The following is a 24,533-nucleotide window of genomic DNA, read 5'->3' as shown; positions in this document are numbered from 1 at the left end:
ATCCATATAATATAAATACAAACAAACACAACTCATTTTTATTACAAAAAAATTAAAATTAGAATACAGTGAAAATACAATCTGAAGGGTGATTTTTTAAGAGCTATAGGAAAGTTTTTCAAAAAAACACACGTAAAATTCAGAAAAATGCATGAAATTTTTATTTAAATCGATAGTACAGTCCATATAATTTAATGTTTGAAGATTATTTCATGCAAATGTTGACCGCGACTGCGGTTCAAATGGTCCATCCGCTTAGTCCAATTTTGGCATACTCTTTCCAATGTTTCGGGCGGTATCTCACATATAAATGCTTTAATGTTGTCTTCCAATGCGTTAATTGAAGCAGGCTTGTCTGAATAGACATGAGCTTTGACATAGCCGCACAAAAAATAATCTAAAGGCGTTATATCGCATGATCTGGGTGGCCAATTGACAGGTCCCGAACGTGAAATAAAATGTTCACCGAACTCGCCTTTCAACAAGGCGATTGTTACGCGTGCTGTGTGCCGTGTGGCACCGTCTTCCTGAAACCACATGTCATGCAAGTCAAGCTCTTGCATTTTGGGCAAAAAAAAGTTGAATATCATTTCATGGTAGCGCTCACCATTCACAGTTACGGTACGATTCGCAGCATCTTTGAAGAAGTACGGTCCAATGATACTTCCAGCCCATAAACCGCACCAAACTGTGACCTTTTCTGGATATATTGGTAGCTCTTGCAATTCTTCTGGCTGATCTTCACTTCAAAATCGACAATTCTGCTTATTTACGTACCCATTGATCCAAAAATGAGCTTTGTCGCTGAACACAATTTTTCGACTTTAAACTTTCTTAACAGAGCACGCATTTTAATAATAAAATTCAATGATTTGCAAGCGTTGTTCGTTTGTAAGACGATTCATGGTTAAATTATAGACCAAACTGAAGATGTTTGACAGTGAAACAAAACACGAAACGTGCGTCAGCTGTTTAAACTAACTGTTTAAAAAGATATTAGATAAAAATCACCCTTTATAAGTACAAAATATATAAAAATTCAAATTTAAATAAGGAATGAAAATCAATTTTGCGACTAGTTATCGCTACTTAATAACAAGCGTGCACATTTATTACGGAGTCGACTGTATCATCAGTAGATATAACAGTTACTATGTCAGATGTGTCCAGCCCATCTGCCGGGTTTTATTTAAATTATTAATGGCTTTTGTTGATTTTTGCAATGTCTGCTGTTAGCGACTGTTTTTTGCTTTTCTTTCTTTGCTTTCCTGATACAAGGTGGCACAATATTACTCACCCTATCAAAGCTGTGCGTCATCACGTTGGAATTGATAATAGCATTTTTCCGACGTTGCTACGTCGCAATCTAAAAACGACTTAATATAGCTCTGATTATCTTTTTACAACCCACAATTCTACAATCAAATACGTTCCTTTTTTTCTTTTTGTGTGTAATAATTCTTTTCTTTCAGGAACTCATCTTCAATTTACAAATAATTTTTATTTACACACCATTCAATTTGGATTTCCTTCGATTCTGCTCGATTGCAATCGTATCACGTACAATTAAGTATTTATTGTATTTTGCCAACATAGATTACACTGATCAACAGCGATGATATCTCTATCAATTGCAAATATTTATTCACCATTGAACCTTTAACAATTGTGAAATGGGAGCTCCTTTGCGGCTGACTTACCCGTCTTTGTTGGGAAGATACAGAATCATGTACACGCTTGTTGACTTGTGGCAACAACCCTTTTTAAACAGCACCAAAAACAAAAAAAAAACACAACCAACAATCACGCTGGCACTCTCCCCTGATGTATTTTTGCCATTATCTTCTTTCATCAAATGTCAATAAATATCGGTAATAACAATATTTGGCAAACGAGAGTAAAAGTGAAATGGGAGGGTATGCAAATATGTATACTACTCATTGTTGTTGTTAGGCAGAAATCTATGCCGATGATCGCACTCAATTGAAAATGCATTGTCACGTGTGCTTTGTTCGCACGGACCATTTACCCTGCAGACACATGCATACCTACATATCAAGAGGGATGTTGTTTTGCAAAATATGTGCACGTGTGAGTATTGTATGTGCCACAATGCAAACACATAAATACCTTCTCACAACACTTTGATATGTTCATTTTGCATATAAGAATGCAATTTTCTCTTGATGAATGCAAATCATTTAATGCAAATGCGATTTTAAGTGTTGAATGATGAAAATTTACTTGCTGAAATATGCAAATCTCAGAGAATTTTTCGACCTCCCATCGATATACTTACTTGAGTTATTGAGTGTTTCAATATTTTGCTCGCCCTTTAGAAAGTCCTAATGAACTAGGCGAACATGTGCAAGTTTTGTGAGAAATCACGCTTTGATGCACGCCAGCCCCTTGTGCGTGTAGCGATGGAAAGATGCGTTTTTAATCCTTTCGTTCCATCTCCACATAAGTCATATGTTCTCTTGAAGGAAACTAATAATCCTCACTACTTAAATATGGAAAAAAATAGTTAAAAAAAAAACCGTCGAACAGCTGTTAGGAATTTAAATATAAAAAAAAATATCAAAAATTTGAATGCAAAGAAAACTTGAACAATATCAGCGGCATGTGGCACGTCCGTGAAAAACGCGGGTGAAAGTAGATTTCATTGCATTATTCAAACAAGATTGTGGCTGTTTACCACAACAAAGCGGTGATGTGATTTAAAAAGGATAAGAAAACCATTAAAGATTATGTTTGAGGTGAGCGGAGAGATTTTAAATGAATAACAAAAAGTATATACAAATACCAGCAGCTGCTTCATACTGTCGAAAATTCTCACAAACAGAGACGTAAAGTCATAGTTAAAAAGTTACACAAACAGCATTATTTGAATATTTGATTCTACGTCTTTCAATCTAAGTTACTTATCGCAAAATATTTTAATAACGATGGCACCAAGGCGCAGTTATTAAAGGTGGTGGCACTAAACCAATAACAATGCTTTGTTTGTTTGACTGTCACAGCAAAGTATTGGAAAAGTAGAAAACAAAGAACGAATTCGCCTTGGTTTACTCTGTGCTGACAGCCACATGCATACAGCCAAAGAAAAAAAAAATCAGCTGATTTATCAACACCACCTTTAATAGGTTCGCCTTGAGTGGTAATAATTTACTATGATTGGTGTTATTGTCAAAAGTGATGAAATGAGCAACTGAAGAAATATTATTACAAAACTTTGTCTACGACTAACAGGAGTGGGAAGATTAATGAGCTTCCAACGACTATTCCATTATAGGAAGACTGGCAATATTCACCTCTTGCAGATCTGCGCGATAAATAATGATTTAGATATGCATTTAGTATACGCCAGACAGTTATTTGATGCAGCAGCAGAGAACCAAATCATGGGAGCTAATAGAAGAATAAAACAAAAATTAATATAGTAAACCAAATCAATGGCATGCGCTTGGGTCTGCTTTATTAAAAAAATGTTTAGCAAACCAATTTTATTGCAAATCAGGCAATAGTTGTGGATATAATTTTAATTGGCAATTTTTGCTAAAATCCAGTCAATAAAATATTGCACACTAGAATAAACTCCAGGAATTTCTGGACGCGCACAACCCACGCCATACGAGACAACACCAATCAGATAGAATTTGATCCCAGCATTTGTATTCTAAAAATTTACGAACAATGCTAATTTATTAAATTTTAATAAATAACCAATAAATTCTATACCTCTGGTATCATTAGTGGTCCACCTGAGTCGCCTTGGCATGTATCCTTGCCGCCGGACAACACTCCAGCGCAAATCACACCCGCATCGAATTGGTCTTCAGTCACTAGACGATTCATACGTCTATAACTGTCACGACATACATTATTATCTAGAATCGGTATTTGCAGCTCTTGTAGAACATTCGAAGAGGCACCGCCCTCCATAGTTTTGCCCCAACCCACAACGAAGGGATTGTAATTAATGTAGGATTTGCTGCGTAACTGCGGCGAACTGGGCAAGCAAATGGGTTTAATGGTATCTGTGAGAAGTACACAATGTATTAGATTTAATTTAGGATAGTACTTAAAAACTTACTACTAAATTGTACGTCACGTTCAAGCCAAATTATACCAATGTCATTGCGTCCATTAGCGGTGCGGTAATTAGGATGGCGTTCTTTCTGTAGACAAAAGAAGGGAATATTGATTTATTAAAGCAGTTTTTAGTCACTGCAATGTATGTAAATTAGTTGATCATAAATATATTTCGTATTTTAAGTGCATTTTAGAAGGCAACTTCCAATGATAGCTTGGTGATATTCGGTTCAGAGGAAGCGAAGTTATTGCGTTTAAAGTGTCAGTATGTTTGTGTCATCGGTACAAAAATGAGTTTCGAACAAAGAGCTAATATCAAATTTCTTTTTAAAATCGGTAAAACGCTTACCAAAACATTTGAATTGATGAAAAAAGTTTATGACGATGATTGTCTTTCTTGTGCCAGAGTTCATGAGTGGTTTACACGTTTCAGAGATGGTTGTGAGGACATAAATGACAAAATCGCCGAAAACTTCATCGAAATTTTTCGTAAATTTATCAAAAATGAACCGAAATCATCGTTGAAAATTGATTTATCGCATTTTAACTGATCATTTGGGCTTACGAAAGGTCTGTGCCCGTTTCATTTCGCTCAAGAATTCGACACTCGAAAGAGCTCATTAAAGAGGTAGAAAAGGCGAGAACTTCCTTTACATCATTGTAACTGGTGATGAAACGTTGAACCTGAAACTAAGCTTCAAAGTGCTGAATGGAAGGCCCCAGACGAGCCACCTCCCAAAAAATCGAGTTTGGAGAAGTCAAAAATCAAGTCCATGCTCATTTGTTTTTACGATTCCAAGCGTGTGTTGCATCTCATACGTCGAATCCGACCTGAATACCGCGAAGGAGAAAGCTGAGACTTATTGCATGATAAGGCACATCTCATCGATCCACTCTTGTCACTGATTTTTTGACAATCATTCGCCGTATTCGCCTGTATTTCCCTGTGACTTCTCCCTATTCCGAAAATTGCGTTTGGGCATGAAAGGAAAGCGTTTTGCGTCCGTAGAGGGTCAAAAGACTTGTACCGACATCCTGAAGGACATTTCGGTCAATGACCTGAAAGACTCTTTCGAAAAGCTTTTAGATCGCGCAAAATAGTGTATCGAGGCCAGAGGGGACTATTTTGAATAAATTAGCTCGAAGTTATCAGAACAAAGCTCCTGTCGTTTCTATTTTAGCTCAGTCTTGTTTATTTTGGACTTCACCTTGTATCTATCATACACTTTCTGAAAAAATCGAGCAAATAAGTCACGTGAACTTTGGGTAATATCAGAAACATTTCCATCATATTCTAAACTAGCAGGGAAACCGCTAATTTTAGTCTTGTTACAATAGATTGGATTATAATTGTGTTGAACTCCTTCCTCAACTTAGGAAATTGTGCATAGTCGTCTTTGGAATTACTGAGCTTAAACTTTTTGAAGGCCAAAGCTGTCATTCAGCCACTTGTCGGTTATGGCAATAATTTCATAATCCTCTAAAGACGCATTACGATAAATCTGCGTAAATTTAGTACGCATTCAACTGACATTTTGATAGTACAGTGAATATCCTGTTAATAATTCATTGCCAAGAGACAAAACATATGGTATAACTTCTAAGTTGTCACATCTTTCTTTACTCGCTCCTGAAAAAGCTTAAAGGGGCGTACTTTTACGCCAGCTGGCTAAAGCTCAGGATTTAGTAAGCTGCCATAATTTATGTACTAACAAGGTTACAAAGACTAGCATGTGCACGCATAACAAGAGCTCCCCCTCTTCATATTCATAAACATCCCTAAGCGAGGAGGGCTATCCTAAGAGCAACAAAAGCCACCGTTGGCTCAAATCGCTTGAAGTTTAATATTCTTACTGAACTAACCTCTGAGATCTCAATGCCATGGGACGCGATGCTACCAATGTTCACACAATTTTTCACACGCTCCATGACTGAACTTGGCAATAAAGAGGCTTGGAAAGGGTTATCTAAAACTTGCGAACCCAGGTTACACCAAAACTGGTGCTGGAATGTCTTGAAAAGCTGAATACCTTAAGCGAGAACAATCAGATATTGGTTCCAAGGCACATAGGAATTACTGGGAATGAAATGGCAACTAAATTAGGCCCGGAACCGAGGAAAGGGTAAATTCTCCTCTCTTATACAGGAAATAGAAGATAATCAAAGGAGAACATACTGGAACAAAGGGTAAACTCTCCTCTCTTATTCAGGAAGTAGAAGATAAACAAAGGAGATCATACTGGAACAATCGAAATCAAGAGAAACCGATTTAAAGATTGTATGAAATTAAATAAGAATAATTTTAGAATCACCACAGGAATACTAACAGTGCTTTGTAGAATGAATCACCTTCTTACTATGCACAGTGCATATACTCCAATGGAACTTGCAGGTTCTATAGAGGGGGAGATGAAACCGCCAAACATGGCCTGGCATCGTGCCGAACGCTGGGTAAATATACTACTCGCGGAGGAAACAAAACTACAAAAATTAATGAATAAGTGGGTTCAGAGAAATACTGTGAATCCATGAAGTATATATATATGTATATATAATTGGCGTGTACACACTTTTTGGGTGTTTGGCTGAGCTCCTCCTCCTATTTGTGGTGTACGTCTAGATGTTGTTCCACAAATGGAGGGACCTACAGTTTCAAGCCGACTCCGAACGGCAGATGTTTTTATGAAGAGCTTTTTCATGGCAGAAATACAGTCGGAGGTTTGACTTTGCCTGCCGAGGGGCAGGAGAAAAATGTTTTTCTTAATTTTGGTGTTTCACCAAGTCCATGAAGTGGACACAATATATTCCAGATATCGCATTGCTAAATCGCGCTATAATAATAATGATACTATTTTTTCACATTTAACCAAAAATTTTATTTGGCGATATCTTTAAAATTACATGACAGAAAAGATAATTTTGAAAATTATAGAATGCCACTTTCCCATTGGCATTAAAGGATCTGATGCTTTGGTTTTTTAGTCATAAACTAGTGTCATATGTAAACCACATAATTATAATTTGTTATTATGGCAATTCATAGTCACATTATTTGGAGAAACTTTTTTATCTAAGTCCTACCACCATGAATATGGTCCTTAGTTCTTGTTCAATCTACTTATTTTCTTTTCAATCAATGTAATTTTAATTGTCTGTACTTGAAAAATTGCCAGTTTTGTCGGCAACGAGCTCATATTGTCAAAGACTTTCGCCAAAAAAATCGTTCGCATATTAAGAAAGTTCATCTATTAGAAATTTGACATCAAATACTCATGAATATACATATTATTTCTCACCTGCGCAACTCGTATATCTTCATGACGTGTTTCGGCATCTGTACTCAGGTCATATTCACCCAGGCGCACATAACTCCTAAATTTTGTATGAAAGAAATAAAAGAAAAATTGAAATGGGCACAATAAAATTCCATAAAAATAATAATGCTATATCCAAAATAAAAATTTTATGGCGTGCAATTTTTAAATAAAAATACATTTTTTTCGAGCTTGTGGATAGATGATTGATTGATAGATGTGATAGATCTTGACGTGAAGATGATTCGTTAATTATAAAACCAGTATAGTCAATATTTTATTTGAATACAAATCATTAGCGAAATATTTAACGAAATGATGTTTGCACAAAGAACAAAAAGTCTATACAAAAATCATATTTATATTAAAATGTCATTACTTGCTACTTTATCACTTTTTTGTTAGATGTTTAGCTGTTCGATGGCTGAATTCTCAAAATATACACATTTTTTTGCGTTACAGACTCCCATAGCATTTCATTTGAAGCCGATGGAAATATTCAAACAAAACAAACGCTTTAAATTTTAGAAAGATGAACCTTCAATTTTTTTGAAATTTAAATATGTATTGAAATACTACACAAATAGTCTCCTGTTTAATTCGCACTTGCCAATTAGCATGATAGCACAACAACAAATTGTATTTGCCATCATAATAATTTCTCATGAAAGAGCGAGTGGTGACAAAAATCACACGAACGAAAATTAACATCAATAATGACTGTAAGTTGGAGGCAGGTGATCGGAACGTATAATATAAAGATCGAAAGATCCTTGGAGGAAAAAGTAAGAAAGCGATAAATTCGGCGCCCGGATCAGCCCGCGCACATTGTAGTAAAATTTAGTTGCGGATGACTGTTAACAACTGGCGGAAAACTAAAAGAAGTCATAAACAATCAGAGTTATAGCTTTATTTATTATAGATTAATCATAATTTTTTTTTTATTTTGCATGTTTTGAAAATTAACTCTACATGAAAGTGGGCGTGTAGTAATTGCCCGAATTGCCCGTTTTAAATATAATATAAACTTATAAACTCACTTATGTTAAGATAAGTGTCGTTGCTGAGTTTAGTAAAAACATCTAAATTTTTCTCGAGTTATAGCTTGTAACATTAAATAGTCGGTCGGAAATTTAGTCTTAAAACATGAAATGTGGGCGTGGTTTTTATCCGATGTGAATAATATTTCTGTCGGACCTAAATGAGTTAAGAACCACATTTCATAGAAATATGATATATTAATTTTTTCTAGAGGTTCATGCGCACTTGCGGCCGCGTGGACAAACATGGCTAAATCGACTCCTCTCTTGCTTCTCCTATTACATAAAATCGTTATGAGAACAAAATTATAATACCCCTGGGCACAGTGCGCAGGGAATAATTATTCCACAATGTTCGTATTGATGCTTTAAAATAAAAGAAATTTGGGTGAAGGAATCTTTATTTTGACATTTTCGCGCTCCATTGCTTGCCAGCTTATTCACAAGTGTCAAATTGGATTAACGTAAGACGCCATGTCCAAAAATTATAAATCTTCCAATAAGTTGATTAATTTTGCGTACATATCATCAGTGCCTATTGCAAATAATACTTTGGAGTGGGATGCATATGTTGTAATTCTGTAATTGAGTCGGAGATAAGAAGAGTCAGCAGAGTTAACTACACTCTAGAATAGCGTAAGCTCTTATCTTCTTTGGTGCATAGCAACTTCTTTCTTCATGGGTATCATAACGGATCCTTTTGAACTTCGAGAAGCCTCGTTAAAGAAGAGTTGCTTCACTCATAGCATTAAACGTGTCGTTCTTTGCAATAAAAAAGTGTGGTGTTATTGCACTCATTTAAGAAACGGAATTGTTTTACATCTTAATGGTAGAGCTAATAAAATTTAGCAGCCGGGCTGAGAGATGCTGGATCAGTGAGCTCATTTAGATGAATGAGAGTAGTCGAAGCAGTTTTTGCTGTGAAATCTGTCATACTCTCTGGGATAAAATTATAAACAACAACGTCTTTGTTTTTACAATTCAATCACATTTCCAAATTTCTTCAGTTTTAACCATAATTAACAATCGTTTGATATACTCGATTTGATATACTCATTGAGCCTCCGAGGGATCAGTACGAACTCTTTCCCTAATTATATTTGATTCTTAATTTCCAACCAAAATATCTCACGAGAAACGACTGCTAATCTGCTAAACGCCTTTAATTTGTTCGTATTGGTTAATTTGTAATACAGCCACCAGTATGAATCTGTACTCATCAGCTATTCCCTATTTTTGAATCTGCAAGTATGAAAGGAGGTACCATTCTTATCTTTCTATCCCTCATATAGGATAGTTATCAGTTGAACCAAAATAAAAGGTCCAATTGCTGATACCCAGTTACTAACACGCCAACGTTTTTGATCATCGATTATTGAGCTATGATTACCGAATTTTCATAGCTTGAAACTGTCCTTATGGTCGATCGATCTGTGGTTTCGGCAGGACTGCCCACCATGTCCCATAACATATCGATCTCTTTCGCAATATTTCGGTTATTCCGTTCGTAATTGTGTTATTACCCATCACTGCGATCATATTTGGCAGCCTCACAGCTGCGACGCGAGTCTGTCAGATTTTTGTTTTTGAAATATCATAAAATATAGAAACAATTTACTCAATTAATTAAAAGCGAAAATCCCCACCTTTCAAGCAAATATCATTCGAACCATTCCTGAGAAAGGGTCAAAAACCGTCTAGCCTGAGTTAAGGAAAAATGTATATTATCGTTGAAACTCACAAATCATTTCGTATGCAATGAGCCGCCGTCACCACATGTCTTGAAGATACCAAGGCACCACCGCATTTAAATGGAGATTCCGAACTCAACTCAGGATAAGCTAATAAAGCCGTCCATGGCCAATCACTTATTTTACTCGCCTTTCCGCCAACAATCTTTTTGAATGATCGCACAACAACACCACAAACGCCCACAGAGCTGGAGGGTGAGACCGAGGCAGGATTCGGTGCCGGACTGGAGGGCTGTTCATCACGCGGTGTAGCAGCAGGACAACAGACAACATAGCCAGTACCACCGCAATTTCGATTGGATAAACGCACATATTCAATGAAGTAGTAGTCGGAATATCGAGTGTAGAGTTCGCGCAGCAACGGTTCACAACTATTTATATCTTTATTAAACAAAAAAGGGTTATTTAAGGTAATATAAATTATGTACATATGCTCCCACTTAGTACCTACCCAAGCATGCTCCTTCACTGGAGTCGGGTCCACGACAATACTGCCCTGCTCTATAGCTCACAAATTCTGAAGGTACTCCGTCCGTATTGAAAACGCTGCGGAAATTTATACCTGGTTGCTGACGCACTATGCGAATTGGTTGTTGCTGGGTTTGAGCTACAAAAGGATTAGAGGGCCGATAACTGACCATAGGCTGGCGGATTGTATGCTGTTGGGGACGCAACTGCCCCCGATTTGTAGGCATCGCGCAGCAAAACTGAAATGAAATACATGTAATACACATTCCGTTTATGCAAACAAAAAGCAATAGGAAGATTTTCTTTAGTAATTATGTTCTTTGGTAACTGCATATGTACTAACCAAGTTGCCACCACAGACGCGTTGTGCAGCTGCCACATATTGTTGATTGCGAGAGCGATAAGCATTCACCACCTGCGGGCAAAAATTGAATTGGGAGCAAATGCCATAATAGTTCTCTGGAGTCACACAATTTGATTGAGCTGTACGGTAAAAGATTTCATAACAATGCAGATTTGAATTAAAGAACAAGTAGAGAAGTGTCGCTAGGTTGGAACATTGACTAAATCTTTAAGCACAAAAGTTATTATCGATGGCAGCAAACTTGCACGTGCAAGTTGCTCTTGTAGTTAATTGCGTGAAAAAACATACGAAACTAATTTAGCGTTAGAAATACCACCTAAGAGGTGCATAAAAGATTCTTTATTAAAACAAAAAATAAGAAAGACAAAAATTTGTTCACTAAGTAATTAAATCAATAACTCGAAACATAATTTCACTATTGCTTCATGCGTTTCTGATCTACATGAAGCGAGGCTAAGAGATATGTGCTGTTATGGTCGGAACATTGCTTGAAGTTTATACTAGGCATTCAAAATTTTCGTTCATTTTTTCAGCTTAAGAAACTGTCAAAATCATTTTTCCATCATAAAAAACCCCAATTTCATCCATGTGATGAGTAGCGCTGAAAATGCACCCCTGCACCACCACATTTTTCTTTCGAAAGTACCTGATATTGACGCTCAAGTAGAACCGAACACTTGAAAGGAATCGTCTCCCTTGTATTTTCAAGCATCGAATTTGTGTTCGGTATTTAGATGACAATGTCCAGCATTGAGAGCAGTAGGGGTCGACAAGTAATGTAGCTCCATGAAAAAAAGCAAATTTTACTTCCAAAACTGACCTAATTACTGTCTGTATCGACAAATAGTTGCTAACACAGCGCCCTCTAAGGTATGAACCTAACGCAGATGGATATGCCTCTAAAAAAATAACCATAAGGAAGAATAAGGTTAACGATTTTATGTTCTTTGCTTAAAATCGATGCCTCGCTACCTGAATTGTTGCATCGGCTGCAAGCGAAAGTGCCTTTGAAGTGAGCCAATATGACAAGAAAGGAATATTTTCATGGTCGTTGACCGCGCACCACCGAATAAGTTGCTTGCATCTGTCGCGTCTAATTATCTTCAAGCCAAAAAATGGGCAGTTGAGCGACGGAAGACTTCCATGTGGAGATCATCTCTAATTAGTCTTGACATGGATCTGGTAAATATACAGTCATTTCCCTGGACATGATTTTCTGTTTTTAAGGGAATTTCTGCGAATTCTGTCTCGGGCGGCTTTTTTGGCTGCACTAGTTTGAATCAAGCTAGGACGACCACTTTCTTTCCTGTCTGTCTCTTGAGACATTTTGGAAAAACGATTGAATACATTCTCGAAATATTAAGTTTTTCCAGCAATGCGTAAATGTCACTTGCACTTTTACCACACTTTTGTAATGCAATGACTGCAATACGATTTCCTTAGCTCTCCACTCTATTATTAACAAGCACGAAACTGAGTGTAATTTATGAGTAGACAAAGCATACGTACAAAAGAAAAAATAACGAAACTGTTTTCTACGAATTTGTTCTCTCCGCATGCAATGTAAAATTTTTCACAGAATTTAGGGCAACACTAAGAATAAAACACTGATTCGACCAATGTCAGAATAATACTGACAAGAATCCTGGGTCCGTTATCAGAAGAAAATGGACTCTATCGCATCAGATATACTAACGTGTTGGAAGAACTGCTACAAGGTGAACACGTCATGCGGTGTGTCTGGCTAGAACACGTTTTCATAATAGCAGATGAAAGAATACCTCGCAAAATTTTGTTGCACGCATATATGGTGAAAAACGAAGAGGGCGACCGCGCAAAAGATGGTTAGACGACGCTGAGGATGATCTAGGAAGTATAGCCGCGACTGACTACCATAGTATGGCTATGGATCGAGATGAATGGAGAAAAATTATGGAGGAAGCTAAGGCTCACACCGACCTATAGTGCATGATGATAATGATGATTAATTTTACCCAATGATGCTACTGTTGTTTGCACAATTAGAAGCCTCATAGTAACCCTACAAAGTTAGCTCACTTTGAGATCCTGTACCGCCATTATGAGTTCCTTTGATGTATGACTTCATCTTGAAGAATAAGAAATTATAAGATATACATATTATATATCGTATTATGTGGCAAAGTTGGAGAACCTTTTTCCCAAAAACGCTTGCGCAATAAACGGGAAAAGGGTCTGCGCTTAGGTCGTGGCGCAAAGTTCTGCCATTATCCGCGAATTCCGCTACATGATACCAACATACCATCTAACTGTTCAGTCACTGTATCTTCAGGAAGAATATATTCATTAAGAATAAAAACATTAACATTCACTCGCAACTTGAATATCCTCGCTTTCGTTGGCGTTCTCCACCCCTTTCACCATCAGCTGGCTTTATTTACGAGTCTCGCGGTCATACGCCAATAAAACGTTATATTCGAAAGAGACGCACAAGGTGCAAAACAAGTGAGCTCAACTTCAAGTTTCGACAGGAAATGAAGCATGATTCACTCTCTTCAGACGATGTACTGTACAGCAGTTCTCGAGCTATAACTAAATTCCTGGAACTTAATTGCCATTGGACAATTGTACAAGTCTCGGGAAGAATTGCTGTTCTTTCATGATTGTCCTTTTTTATCAAGCTTTTTAGAAGCTGTATGTATATGCTTGCCTATACTGAGAACCTCAAACTCAAATTAAACTGAACTTTACACAGAAAACGTTGTGGCTGGATAGGTTGTTCACTAAAACAATTTAGCTTATGTTTGAGTCGTATGGTTTGTATTCATATAGAATTTAGTTAAATATGTTATCAAAAAATTAGAATAATTTTATTGCATTTGTAGCAATACTTAATAAAATCACGCACCTTTAGTTGATTTCGTTGTGGTTGCACATAAAATCAAAACAATTGCAAACAGCTTCATTTTTCACTTTTATATTTACGCCGAGAGTGTAGAAATAGCGAATATTAGTTTTAATGCAATGTAGTTACAGCTATTTTTATTTATGTAAAGATTAAACTGAAGCATTAAAATAAGCGACTAGAATGAGTTTTAAGTTTTTGTTTTTTTTTCCACAACTGTAATATAGTATTTCACCACACAAACACTTTCTCATCATATAATTTTATAATTCATTATTAATTACAAATATTTTTTATTCTTATAGCACAACTTGTGTACTACGCGCTTGTATTCATCCTTTTCGTCGCGTACGCGTTGGTTTCGTAACTGTTGCCAAAAATTATAACAAAACCTGCGAGAAGCTCTCATCTTTCAATATATTATATATTTTGCTGCCTGTTGTGCTATACGCTTTTTTCTTTATATCTTCAAAAAAAACAAATCACAGCCGGTTTTTGGTGTAGTATTTACTATATATTGAATTTGTAATTAACTGAAGTTGTGGAACAGCCAGGGATTCCCACGAAACGCTTACCTTATAAGTTGTCTCTCATCTTAACTATGTGGTTAATAAACGATTAGAATTCACTAAAACCAACGGTAGAGGTAATAAAATGGAAATATATTAGTATTTACATGAACTAGTTTCAAGATTTAGGTAACAAAGCATACTGGCCTTAAATACAGATTGAACTGCTAAAACTCAAACATAGTCTGTGATTTTTGTTGCTTAGCTGTTGTCATTTTTATGAAAGATTGTAGGAAAACATGTACGTGCATAGTAAAGGCAGACGAGTTATTAGTCATTAACAATTTTGTAGCTTCGTCGCGAAAAACGGAATTCATGCAAAAGCAGAATTTTTATGCTTACAATTTCCAAAAGTATGACACTTTTATATTTAGTGATGAAAAATGTCGAAAATGGGCAATACATTCGTACTTCATTTAAAAGTAAACACCTTTATGCCCAAATATTCTAGTCTAATAATACATATGTATAATATATTTCTTTTATACTTAAACGATTTTCTTATACAAAGCGGCGGTAAATTAAGAAGATTTATAATTGTTGCAAATGCTGTCGTACTATCGTTGTGAACTTGTCAACCACAGTATGTAAGCAGGCAAGCAATGGAGCGCGCAAAGGTCAAAATAAAGGTTTCTGCCACTCAAAATAATTTTTTTTTGATTTATATGGATTAATTTTGCTCCACCTTATTTTTCCTCAAAACTGCTTGAATTGGTTGAAGTGCTACTCTGGCACTCCTCAAGTAGCACTAAAGCGCCATTTTGATATCATTTTGAGACCTCTAACAGGCAGATATCTACCGCCAGCCACAGCTGTTGATATAATGGAGAACGATTGGAATTAGGATAGGCACTGCCCCAGGCTGTCGAAAAAATGAGCGCCCAGTGACCTTAGTCGTCTAGCTGCCAAGCCCGGACATTTACAGAGAAAGTGCTCTACAGTCTCCTTCTATGAAAGGTCCCAACATCTTCTGCAATGGGGGTTAAATGGTAACCCTAGCTTTTCCGCGTCCGTGCCGATTGTCCAGTGACCGGTAAACACAGCTACGAGTTTCGAAATTGAATGGCGAGGAGTCCAAAGGACTTTCTGAGTCCTTCGCGGGGCCAAAGGGTTTTCGAAATAGCCCATCTTTTCTGCGTTTTCCTGAGAAATAATTTGTGCAGTTCCCCTTTAACAACCGTCAGGGGGATGCCGATGACCGGGTAGGAGGTCTCTGAGACCAATTCAGTCCTCTTCCTGGCAAGCTCATCAGCAATTTCATTTCCCTCTATGTTCCTATGTCCAGACCAGAGAAATGTTGTCTGCACACCCAAGAGATTTGATATCCTCCTTACAGAAGTTTATTAATTTCGTTCTGCACCATGGCGTCGTCAGAGCCTTAATCGCGACTTGACTATCGGATAAAATTTTGATATCTTCCTCGCTCCCGCATTCCCTAAACATTTTGCATGATCGCTACGTCTTCTGCTTGAAAGACACTATCAGTATTCGGCAGTTTAAAGGAGATAACTAAATTGGCTGATTTAGAGAAAACCCCTGCTCTGACTCCCGATTTCAAAAGCAGGACTTTGCTGGATTTTTATTTGCTGTTTATGCTCGTGAAAAACTTTTATACGCGTACACATATTTAGCTCATTATTTCGTGGTTTGCAACATTCTGCATTACGAGTGCTCAAAGGTTCATATATTTTCTTACGAATTTTTCTCTCAACATCCAAAAGGTAACCTTCTGATTTATATATTGAGACGAGCACCATGAATGGCTTACATATAAAGTGAAGTTTACTGCTCGATTATCTATTTAGCCTAAAGTAGCGCTTGTTGGCAAGAGCTATTCTTCATTGAATTTCGATCCTAGCATTATTAGTGGTATTAATTCTGGTTCTCAAATAAACAAAATCCTCTACTACAAAATTATAGATGGCAACTGGGCATCAAGCCGTAAGTGCGTGCACTATTGTTTTTTTTTTTGTTTTTGTAATTGTAGAAGATACTTCGCTACTCTTGAATGTGTTTTAACAAAGCTGTTAATTGACTTAGTGAATGTATAACTGAATAGCAGCGCTCACTAGACCGTTCCACACTAATGAGTGACCACCCTCATTTTCCATTAAATTTATTTTATGCAATTTGTCATCAAGTGCCTCGTCGCTTGTCAAAAGCATAATTCCTGGCTCGTACGATAAGCCCCAAAATGGCCCCCATTCTCCTTTCATATTTGATATAATGTAGGTAAATATTATTATTTTTTACAATTTGTGGCTTTTCGCCTCTGCTCTACTTTTTGTGGTGTTATTAGAAGTAATTTGTTTATGTAAAGATTCTAACAACCATTACAGCTTTTGAAAGCAGTATCGGGCGCTATACTTGAAAAAGTATTCGAAAATTGCTGTTCCATGAAGTCATATCCATATATTCTAAGAACGAAACTCATACAGCCAAAAGTAGTAAAAAACAATGTAAATGCAACAATATCTTGATATTTATTATAAAATAAATACTCTAAGGGAGCCAAACTAATTTTTAATATAAATTTTTATTACAAATTGCTTTTTAAAGCACCAAAACTATAATTACTTAGTTATCACTAGAGGTAATTAAAGTTTCTGATAGTTGAAGGTTTTCAACTACGCTAAAAAACCACAAGATGGTAATATAAATAAAGCATGAGAAATGAGGAATTGATAATTTTGTTCATAAAGGGTACTTTTATTTGTTGGAATTGTACACAAAAATCAAAAATACTTCGAATATAAAAAATTAACACTACCTGTTGACGCGGATTGCTTGAAGAAAACCACAACCGTTTCATTTCAATAGATTCTTATATTTTTAATTTAACAATTAGCGCGGTTGCATTTATATGCATTCCCTAAAGCGGTAAGTTATGCGGTAAAAACATAAGCGGTAAAATATGCGGTAATTGCGGGATGAATAACAAAAGCAGTAAATAAAATCCAAGTTCAAAGACCTCTAATTAAACAGCAATATGTACCTACGCATGTATCGGAAAAAAGTTGAAGCGCACCTATTGAAAAACGCTTTACATATGTGTAAGCACAAAGGATATAGCAGAAAATAGAATATAACAAAAGCGATTAAGTGTTTACATTGCTGACATTAACCCTTAAGTAATATTATAAAATTAAAACTTAAATTAAATGCATAGACGGACTCAACACTACCTATGAGTAAATTACAATATTTTAAGTAAAAACTCATATACCTGTGAGTAAATCATATTAAATTAAATAAATTGTATATATATTATTGGTCATTGATCTTGGACATGGTCTCAGTGTCACATTACCATGTTTTGCATAATTTGAACAACATTTCATGTAAATGAAAAGACGTTTAGTTGCAAAAATTATTTTAAAGCTTATTCCATTTCCAGTTGTATGTAGAATAGGTTATAAGTATTCATAATAGAAGCTGGGTGTGGCAGTAGACTAATTTTTACCACGTTTTGGATTAATGTTTTCCTTCATAAAATAAAAATTTGCAGCACAATTCAATAAAAACAGGCAAGATTTTTTCTGCTTAGCTAAATTTTTCTTTAAAGGGTTTTCCAATAAGGGGTGTTATTCCAGTTAAAGACCAATGGTTTCGTTGCTTGTGTGGCACGTAGTGTCGTCTTCTTGAAAATAAACGTCGTCCAGATCAATACCATCCCATTGCGGCCATAAAATCTGGTTAATCATCTTTCGATAGCGCAATCTATTCACTATAACTGTTGCTCTAGCTTCATTTTCGAAAAAGTAAAGCCCGCTGGACCATAAACCGCACCAAACAGTCACACGTTGAGGCTTTTCAATAATAACTCTTGGATTTTCTGAGCCCCAGATCCGACAATTTTACTTGTTGACGAAGCTTGTTGACCGAGATAGAAATGGGCCTCATCACTCAAGATGATTTCTCGATGGAATTCCAAATCATTTTCATGCATTTCAATGACCCAATCAGCACAGACACGACGTTGTTGATGATCAGCCGGCTTGAGTTCTGGTGTTAACTGGGGTCTATGTAGCCTTTATTTGCATATCTCTTAGCTAAGATTGGTGAGATCTAATAAGTTCAAAAAAATTCCGATCAGAGTTTTTAAAAACATTTTTTTTAAGTATTTCGCTTTAGCTGGTAAATAAATTTAGTGTCCTTCATTATATCTTCTGCACGAAAAAATTATACTAATATTCCGTTGAACTAACCTGCGAGCTTCAGTTTATGCTGCCAATGCTACAAAACTATTATGTTATCTTCCTGACCTTGTACTTCCCAGATGGCGTTGAGAGAGTAACAGTCCTATGGGTAAACACATCCCCTCTTGAACTTATTAAAATAAAAATTCAATCATTATTGAATATGTGGATAAGTTCTGTTACCTCGGTAGCCGAATGAAAAAATATGAAGAGGTGTAGCAGTGTCTGATGTGGTATCATGTATTTATAAAGCACGTACTGCGTTCCATAAGCTAAGCTTACTAAACTTCACTTATAACAAATTTTTAATACCAGCGTAAAACTGGTCCTCCTATTTGCATCTAAGACCTGGCTCACCTCTGAACACATAAGATGCTTGCCTTCAAATGTTTACCAACATTTTTTGGCCTAGAACAGTCTCCAATGCTGACCTTCTTTCGCTCACTGATAGCTGCGCAATCAATTTTGAAATTAAAAGACGAAAATGGAACTTAATTGGGCATACTCTCCGTAGTGAAGGAAACAATGTTGCAAAATGGCTTTTCAATGAAACCCACAAGGAAGTCGGCGCAGACGACACCCACAACAAACTTGTATGCGCACAATCTTAAATGAGAGCTCTTCTACCGCCACCTGGAACGAAATTAGACATATAGCAGCTGACAGAAATCGTTGTAGAGCCTTTGTTTCTGCCCTATGCTCTGACTAGGAGTGCTCGAGTGCAAAAAGATAATTTTTTTTATATTAGTTCTTTAATTCATCTTAAAAATGTCATTTAAAGAATATATTATTAAGAAAAAAAAAATAACAAATATGAAAATAAAAATAATATTGCACAATATTGGTAGTCGTGGCAGTACGTCAAATTTCATATTTTGTTAAGTAGAATAGAAATACAACATACATCGAACTTCAGCGAATTAATTTTAGGCCGCCAAAACCAAATAGATTGGTGCGTGACTAGCACTCCTTAGTGCCCGCCATTGAATGAAACACCAAAAATTACAAAAAATGGGTCTAATAGTGGTCACTGCTCGGCAGGTAGTGGCGAACCCCCGAGTGTATATCTATCATGAAAAAGCTATCCATAGAAAACCATCTGCCGTTCGGAGGCGACATAAAACTGTAGGTTTCTCCATTTGAGCAAAAAGGCCCACATTAAAAATTAAATGGATGAAAATTAGGTGGATGTCGATCAAACACCCAATAAAAGGTGTACGCGCCAATTATTATTGTTATTTTTATTACTATTTTTGGCCACATTTTAGGTGCGGGCACTGTAAATCTCGTGCAAAAAACCTTTTCCGTTCATTAATGTTATAAAACTACCTACCAATTATGATTTTGCGCCTCTTAAAATACTACTTAACTACGTCTCCTACAAATAAGAAAAATTACCTCCCAAACTCCATAAAACATGCAATAAAATCGAAAAGAAGACTAAGGAAAGAGTGGCAAACAACAAGACGTCCCGTCGATAAAGCACAACTTAACAAGATGACAAAGGACATTAAAGAAATGCTTAAGGACTCAAAATTATAACCTGCCTGCTACATCTGATACAGGCAAAAAACCAATCATAGAAGTAACTCCGGACGAAATTTGACGCAAAATCAAATCTCCTGGATATGACAAAATCAATGGACAAATATTTAAAGGACTACATGACGATGGATTAATATACTTAAGAAACATCTTTAACACATCCATTAGACTGAAATATTTTCCCCTTCCATGAAAAGTTTCAGAAATAATAGCATTGCCGAAACCAAATAAGACGCTAGTAAACCATCATATGGGCCTATAAGCCTCTTAGCAGTTCTTTCAAAACTATTTGAAAACTTGATTCATGATCGTCTTGACCCCATCATACAAGCGAAGAACATAATTCCCTCCCACCAGTTTGGATTCCGACATAAACATTTGACCATTCAACAAGTGCACCGAGTAACTAACAAAATCATAAATGAAATTGACAAGAAAAACTACTATGTCGTAACTTATCGCGACATAGCGAAGGCTTTTGAAAGTTTTGATAGTACCCATCTGAAGATACGGTATAGAACTATGGGGGACAGCAAGCAAATAAAATATTCAAATAATTCAATGACTTCAATCAAAAATCTTCAGGACTATCGTAAATACGCCCTGGTATATAACAAATGAAGATTTACACCTCGTCCTAAAAATTGATCCCATAAAAGACGTAATCCAGAAATACAGCACGAAACACACACACAAATTACTAACTGATTCGAACAAAGAGGTCGCTGAAATTAATACTAAAACTACTAACAGCAACATACCAACAGCATTAACAGATACAAAAACCAATAAGACCAACTATAACTAAGTATGTATATTACTGTTGCTTATATATTCAATCTTGTAACTATTTTATTTAAATGCTGATTTCTTACAAAGTGTCAAGTATGGGCAGATGTATTAAAATTGAGATGTAAACATGTACTACACTTGGGGTGTAAAAAAAGGCACTACGTCTACAACAAAGTGATGTATTAGCGTCAAAGTTGGGCATCATTCGAATCAATAATTATTCCAAAATAAAACTTTCCGTGAAATAATAAAATGAATTGTTTATGAATAAACTATTCGTGATTTTCTTCGCTCTTTAAAATAATTCTTGAAAACCTATTTATGGCACACTGATTCGTACCGGGAACCTATTACAGCAAAATTACACTCAGAATATAGAAAAAAACTTATTGTCATGTGGTTATAAACAACAACTCACTATTGTCGTTGATTATCGGTTAGTTGATATCTGTTTACTATAGCTGGTATTACTACATAGCACAAAAATTGAAAGTAAGTAATCCGTTTAACGAAGTTATGGATTTAGAGAAAATAAACTTTGGGCACTGATAATGCTCAAGCAAGTCAAATTCTTCCAAACAATTTGAAAATGGTTGCTGTTGTTGTAGCAGCATAAACATTCCCCATACATACATATGGGGAATGCTGCTGAAGTGACAGTCCTTGGGCGGATATAAATCCGGGTCGTTCCGGTAACGTAGAACCGACTGTTGTGGGAACGTTAAAAATTGTTATGTAGCTTACTGTAAGTTTTTAGTGTCTGATACTTGGAAAAAAGTAAATACTGATTTTAATGCGAATATTATTTATATCTGTTCCAATTCATGAAGCGAATGACGAATAAATTAGTAAATAAAATTAAAAAAATCCCCTACTCTATGTGACGTTAATAAAAGACTTAAGGCGCGAACTTGCTTAATAACGATAACTAAAATCGAGTATTTCTCAAAGGAAAATATTAATAAGCCCACAAAAACGTTGTTCATTTAACTATCTGTTGCTCGATAAGTGGTCTGAGCTAAAGCTCTTACAGTAAAAGAGCTTTTAATTTTTTTTATTAGTAAATTTGCCCAAGTTATAAGCAAACAACAAGATTACATCAGCATCATTTAACCAACTTGGAAATGCGTTAATAAAAGTGCAACAAATTAATTAATGATGTCAATTACACCCATAGTTCCATAAATTCTCATTACTATATTAGTGCGAATTACATTATTAATTCAATAATCGCATTAGTAGCATTTCACGATGAAATTCGGAACGTGCCTAGCACATAAATAGATGTCAATCGCCTTGTGCCAACAGCTAAAAAATAAATTCTAAAAAAAAATATAATTATTACATCACATATTTGGATATTCCCAAAATTGATTTAAAAAGTTCTCATTTCATGGCTGAACCTTTTGAAATTACATTGCCTAAAAAGGAAAAGAGAATAAAATTTATATTTAGTGTTTTTATTACCAAACAAAATATTAATAAGTATCACTTCTTACTGACTTAGAAAAAATAACGTGTTTCTATATAAAAACAATTATCTTAAATAAATGTGTTCAAACGAAAATCTCATGTTGTATCTGCAATCTTCTGCAATATCCAGTCGATGTAGTATTGTACACTCGTGTACACCCCAGGCACTTCTGGACGTGCACAACCCACGCCATATGAGACTACACCGATTAAGTAGTAGCGAACATTATTACTATAGGGCTGTATATATAAAATAAAATAATACGAATAAGTGTACTTAGTAAATTAAATTCGATTTTCTACAGGCTTATCATTTACCTCTGGTATCATAAGCGGTCCACCGGAGTCTCCTTGACACGTATCTTTGCCCCCAGCGAGCACACCGGCGCATAAAACGCCTGCATCGAATTGATCTTCTGTGATCAAACGTCTGATGCGTTCGTAACTACTTTTGCATACATCATTTTTGAATATTGGTATTTGAAGTTCTTGCAAAACTTTTGCAGAAACACCACCTTCCATGGTCTTGCCCCAACCAACAACGAAAGGTGTATAATTTACATAAGATTTTGTGCGTTGTGCTTGAGAGGTGGGTAGACAAATTGGTGCAATCGTATCAGTAAACTGAACATTGCGTTCGAGCCAAAGTACAGCCACATCCGACTTGCCATTGCGTTTGTTGTACTGTGGATGTGCTTCTTTCTAGAAAACAAAAGCAAAAAAATGTTATGTTAAACTGAAAAACACAAAATTTCCCAACAAATGAAATCGCGCTTACCCGCACAATATTTATATCCTCATGTCGCGTCTCAGTGTCCGTACTCAAGTCGTGCTCACCCAAGCGTACATAGACGCTGAATTCAAAGAAAATATTTAAATTATTATTTTAAAAAATACAAAGTCATACATTTCTACTGTTTACAACTTACAGACTATTAAGTATGCAGTGTGCTGCAGTAACCACGTGACGAGCTGTCACCAATGTGCCACCACATTTGAATGGCGAAGATGAGGAGCCATCTGAATAGGCTAAAAGTGCCGCCCATGGCCAAGCGCCCTTTTTACTCACCTCACCGCCAACAATCTTCTTATAGGTACTGTGCGTGTAACCGCAACCCTCTTCCAAAGTAGGTGGTCGCTTTGGCACCTCATTGCTATTGCGCGCTATCACCGGCGCCTTTGTAATGACTTTCTCATTTGTCGGACAGCAGGCAACTGAATTAGCACCACCACAAATGCGATTCGAGGCACGTAAGTAATCGGCAAACACAGGATCAGTTGATTTGGCGTAAAGTTCTGCAACCAGTTCGGCACAACTGGCGATGGCTAAGAAAAGAGGAAGCAGGGAAATGTATAACTACTTGTTACAATACAACAATGATCAAGTATTCAATTCAACAAACTCAAGCACAGTTTTATCAAGCGTACCCAATCTGATTCGGGCGAAGATGTTAAAGCTGATCATTCCCCTACATGCAAGCACTTTAATTATGTTTTACTACAAGCATGGCGCAAAAGACACCGCTAGAGTAAATAAATGCAACATTTCAACGCAAACCGACATGGACAGCGATCTTTGGGGAAATTAAAATAAAACGGCTAATTGGGAACCAAGCTGCAAAAGTTAGGATCGAGGATGAAGAAGTCCTCAGCTAATCTCTACTCCTAATTAGTTGGTCGAATCTGGCAGCCCGGATACTAACTGAAAGCGTCACTAACTTGATAGTCAAACTGCACATACAGCAGTAGCATTCAAGGTAATGAAATTAAAAATTGTAAAGAAATACACTAAGTTTCTGGACATTGCCAAGCCGAAGTAAATGAAAAAGGGAATGAAGGGCTAGGCTAACTCCGAAATGTAAGCCACAAAGTGGGCTTCCCTTTAGAGTGGCCGTTCTCCGATCTTCTAAAGAAACTGTACCAATGAAATAAAAGTCATTAGGCAAAACAAGATCCAACAAACAATAAAAACGCAAACGACCTCTTAAAATTGAAAAAATTAAGTTCCAGCAAGATTTCGTACTAGTGGCATCATGGGG

At 36.2% G+C, this 24,533-nt stretch overlaps 2 protein-coding genes across 2 annotated transcripts in view; both read right to left on the bottom strand.

Moving 5' to 3' along the window:
• Positions 1–3,467: 3,467 nt before the first annotated feature.
• LOC129241331 (venom serine protease Bi-VSP-like) lies at positions 3,468–14,269 on the bottom strand. Its single transcript, XM_054877591.1, has 8 exons — positions 13,920–14,269; positions 11,012–11,151; positions 10,652–10,907; positions 10,191–10,581; positions 7,392–7,467; positions 4,097–4,181; positions 3,742–4,040; positions 3,468–3,679 (listed from the first exon to the last, which is right to left on the bottom strand). Exons 1-8 carry the CDS (start codon positions 13,975–13,977, stop codon positions 3,542–3,544), a joined length of 1,443 nt encoding a protein of 480 aa, XP_054733566.1. The 5' UTR covers positions 13,978–14,269; the 3' UTR covers positions 3,468–3,541.
• An 8,196-nt stretch (positions 14,270–22,465) lies between these two features.
• LOC129242079 (uncharacterized) overlaps positions 22,466–24,533 on the bottom strand; it is a 37,117-nt gene continuing 35,049 nt past the window's right edge. Inside the window, exons 13-16 of the mRNA XM_054878639.1 lie at positions 23,424–23,820; positions 23,273–23,348; positions 22,813–23,196; positions 22,466–22,734 (exon numbers count right to left, since the gene is read on the bottom strand). Of these exons, the coding sequence (XP_054734614.1) occupies positions 22,591–22,734; positions 22,813–23,196; positions 23,273–23,348; positions 23,424–23,820 (1,001 nt within the window). The 3' untranslated portion in view covers positions 22,466–22,590. The remainder of the gene's footprint in view (positions 22,735–22,812; positions 23,197–23,272; positions 23,349–23,423; positions 23,821–24,533) is intronic.

The sequence above is a fragment of the Anastrepha obliqua genome, chromosome 3, assembly GCF_027943255.1.
Source record: "Anastrepha obliqua isolate idAnaObli1 chromosome 3, idAnaObli1_1.0, whole genome shotgun sequence".
NCBI lineage: Eukaryota > Metazoa > Arthropoda > Insecta > Diptera > Tephritidae > Anastrepha > Anastrepha obliqua.
The sequence above is the reverse complement of the archived record's forward strand: the minus strand, read 5'-3'. Positions and strand labels throughout refer to the sequence as shown.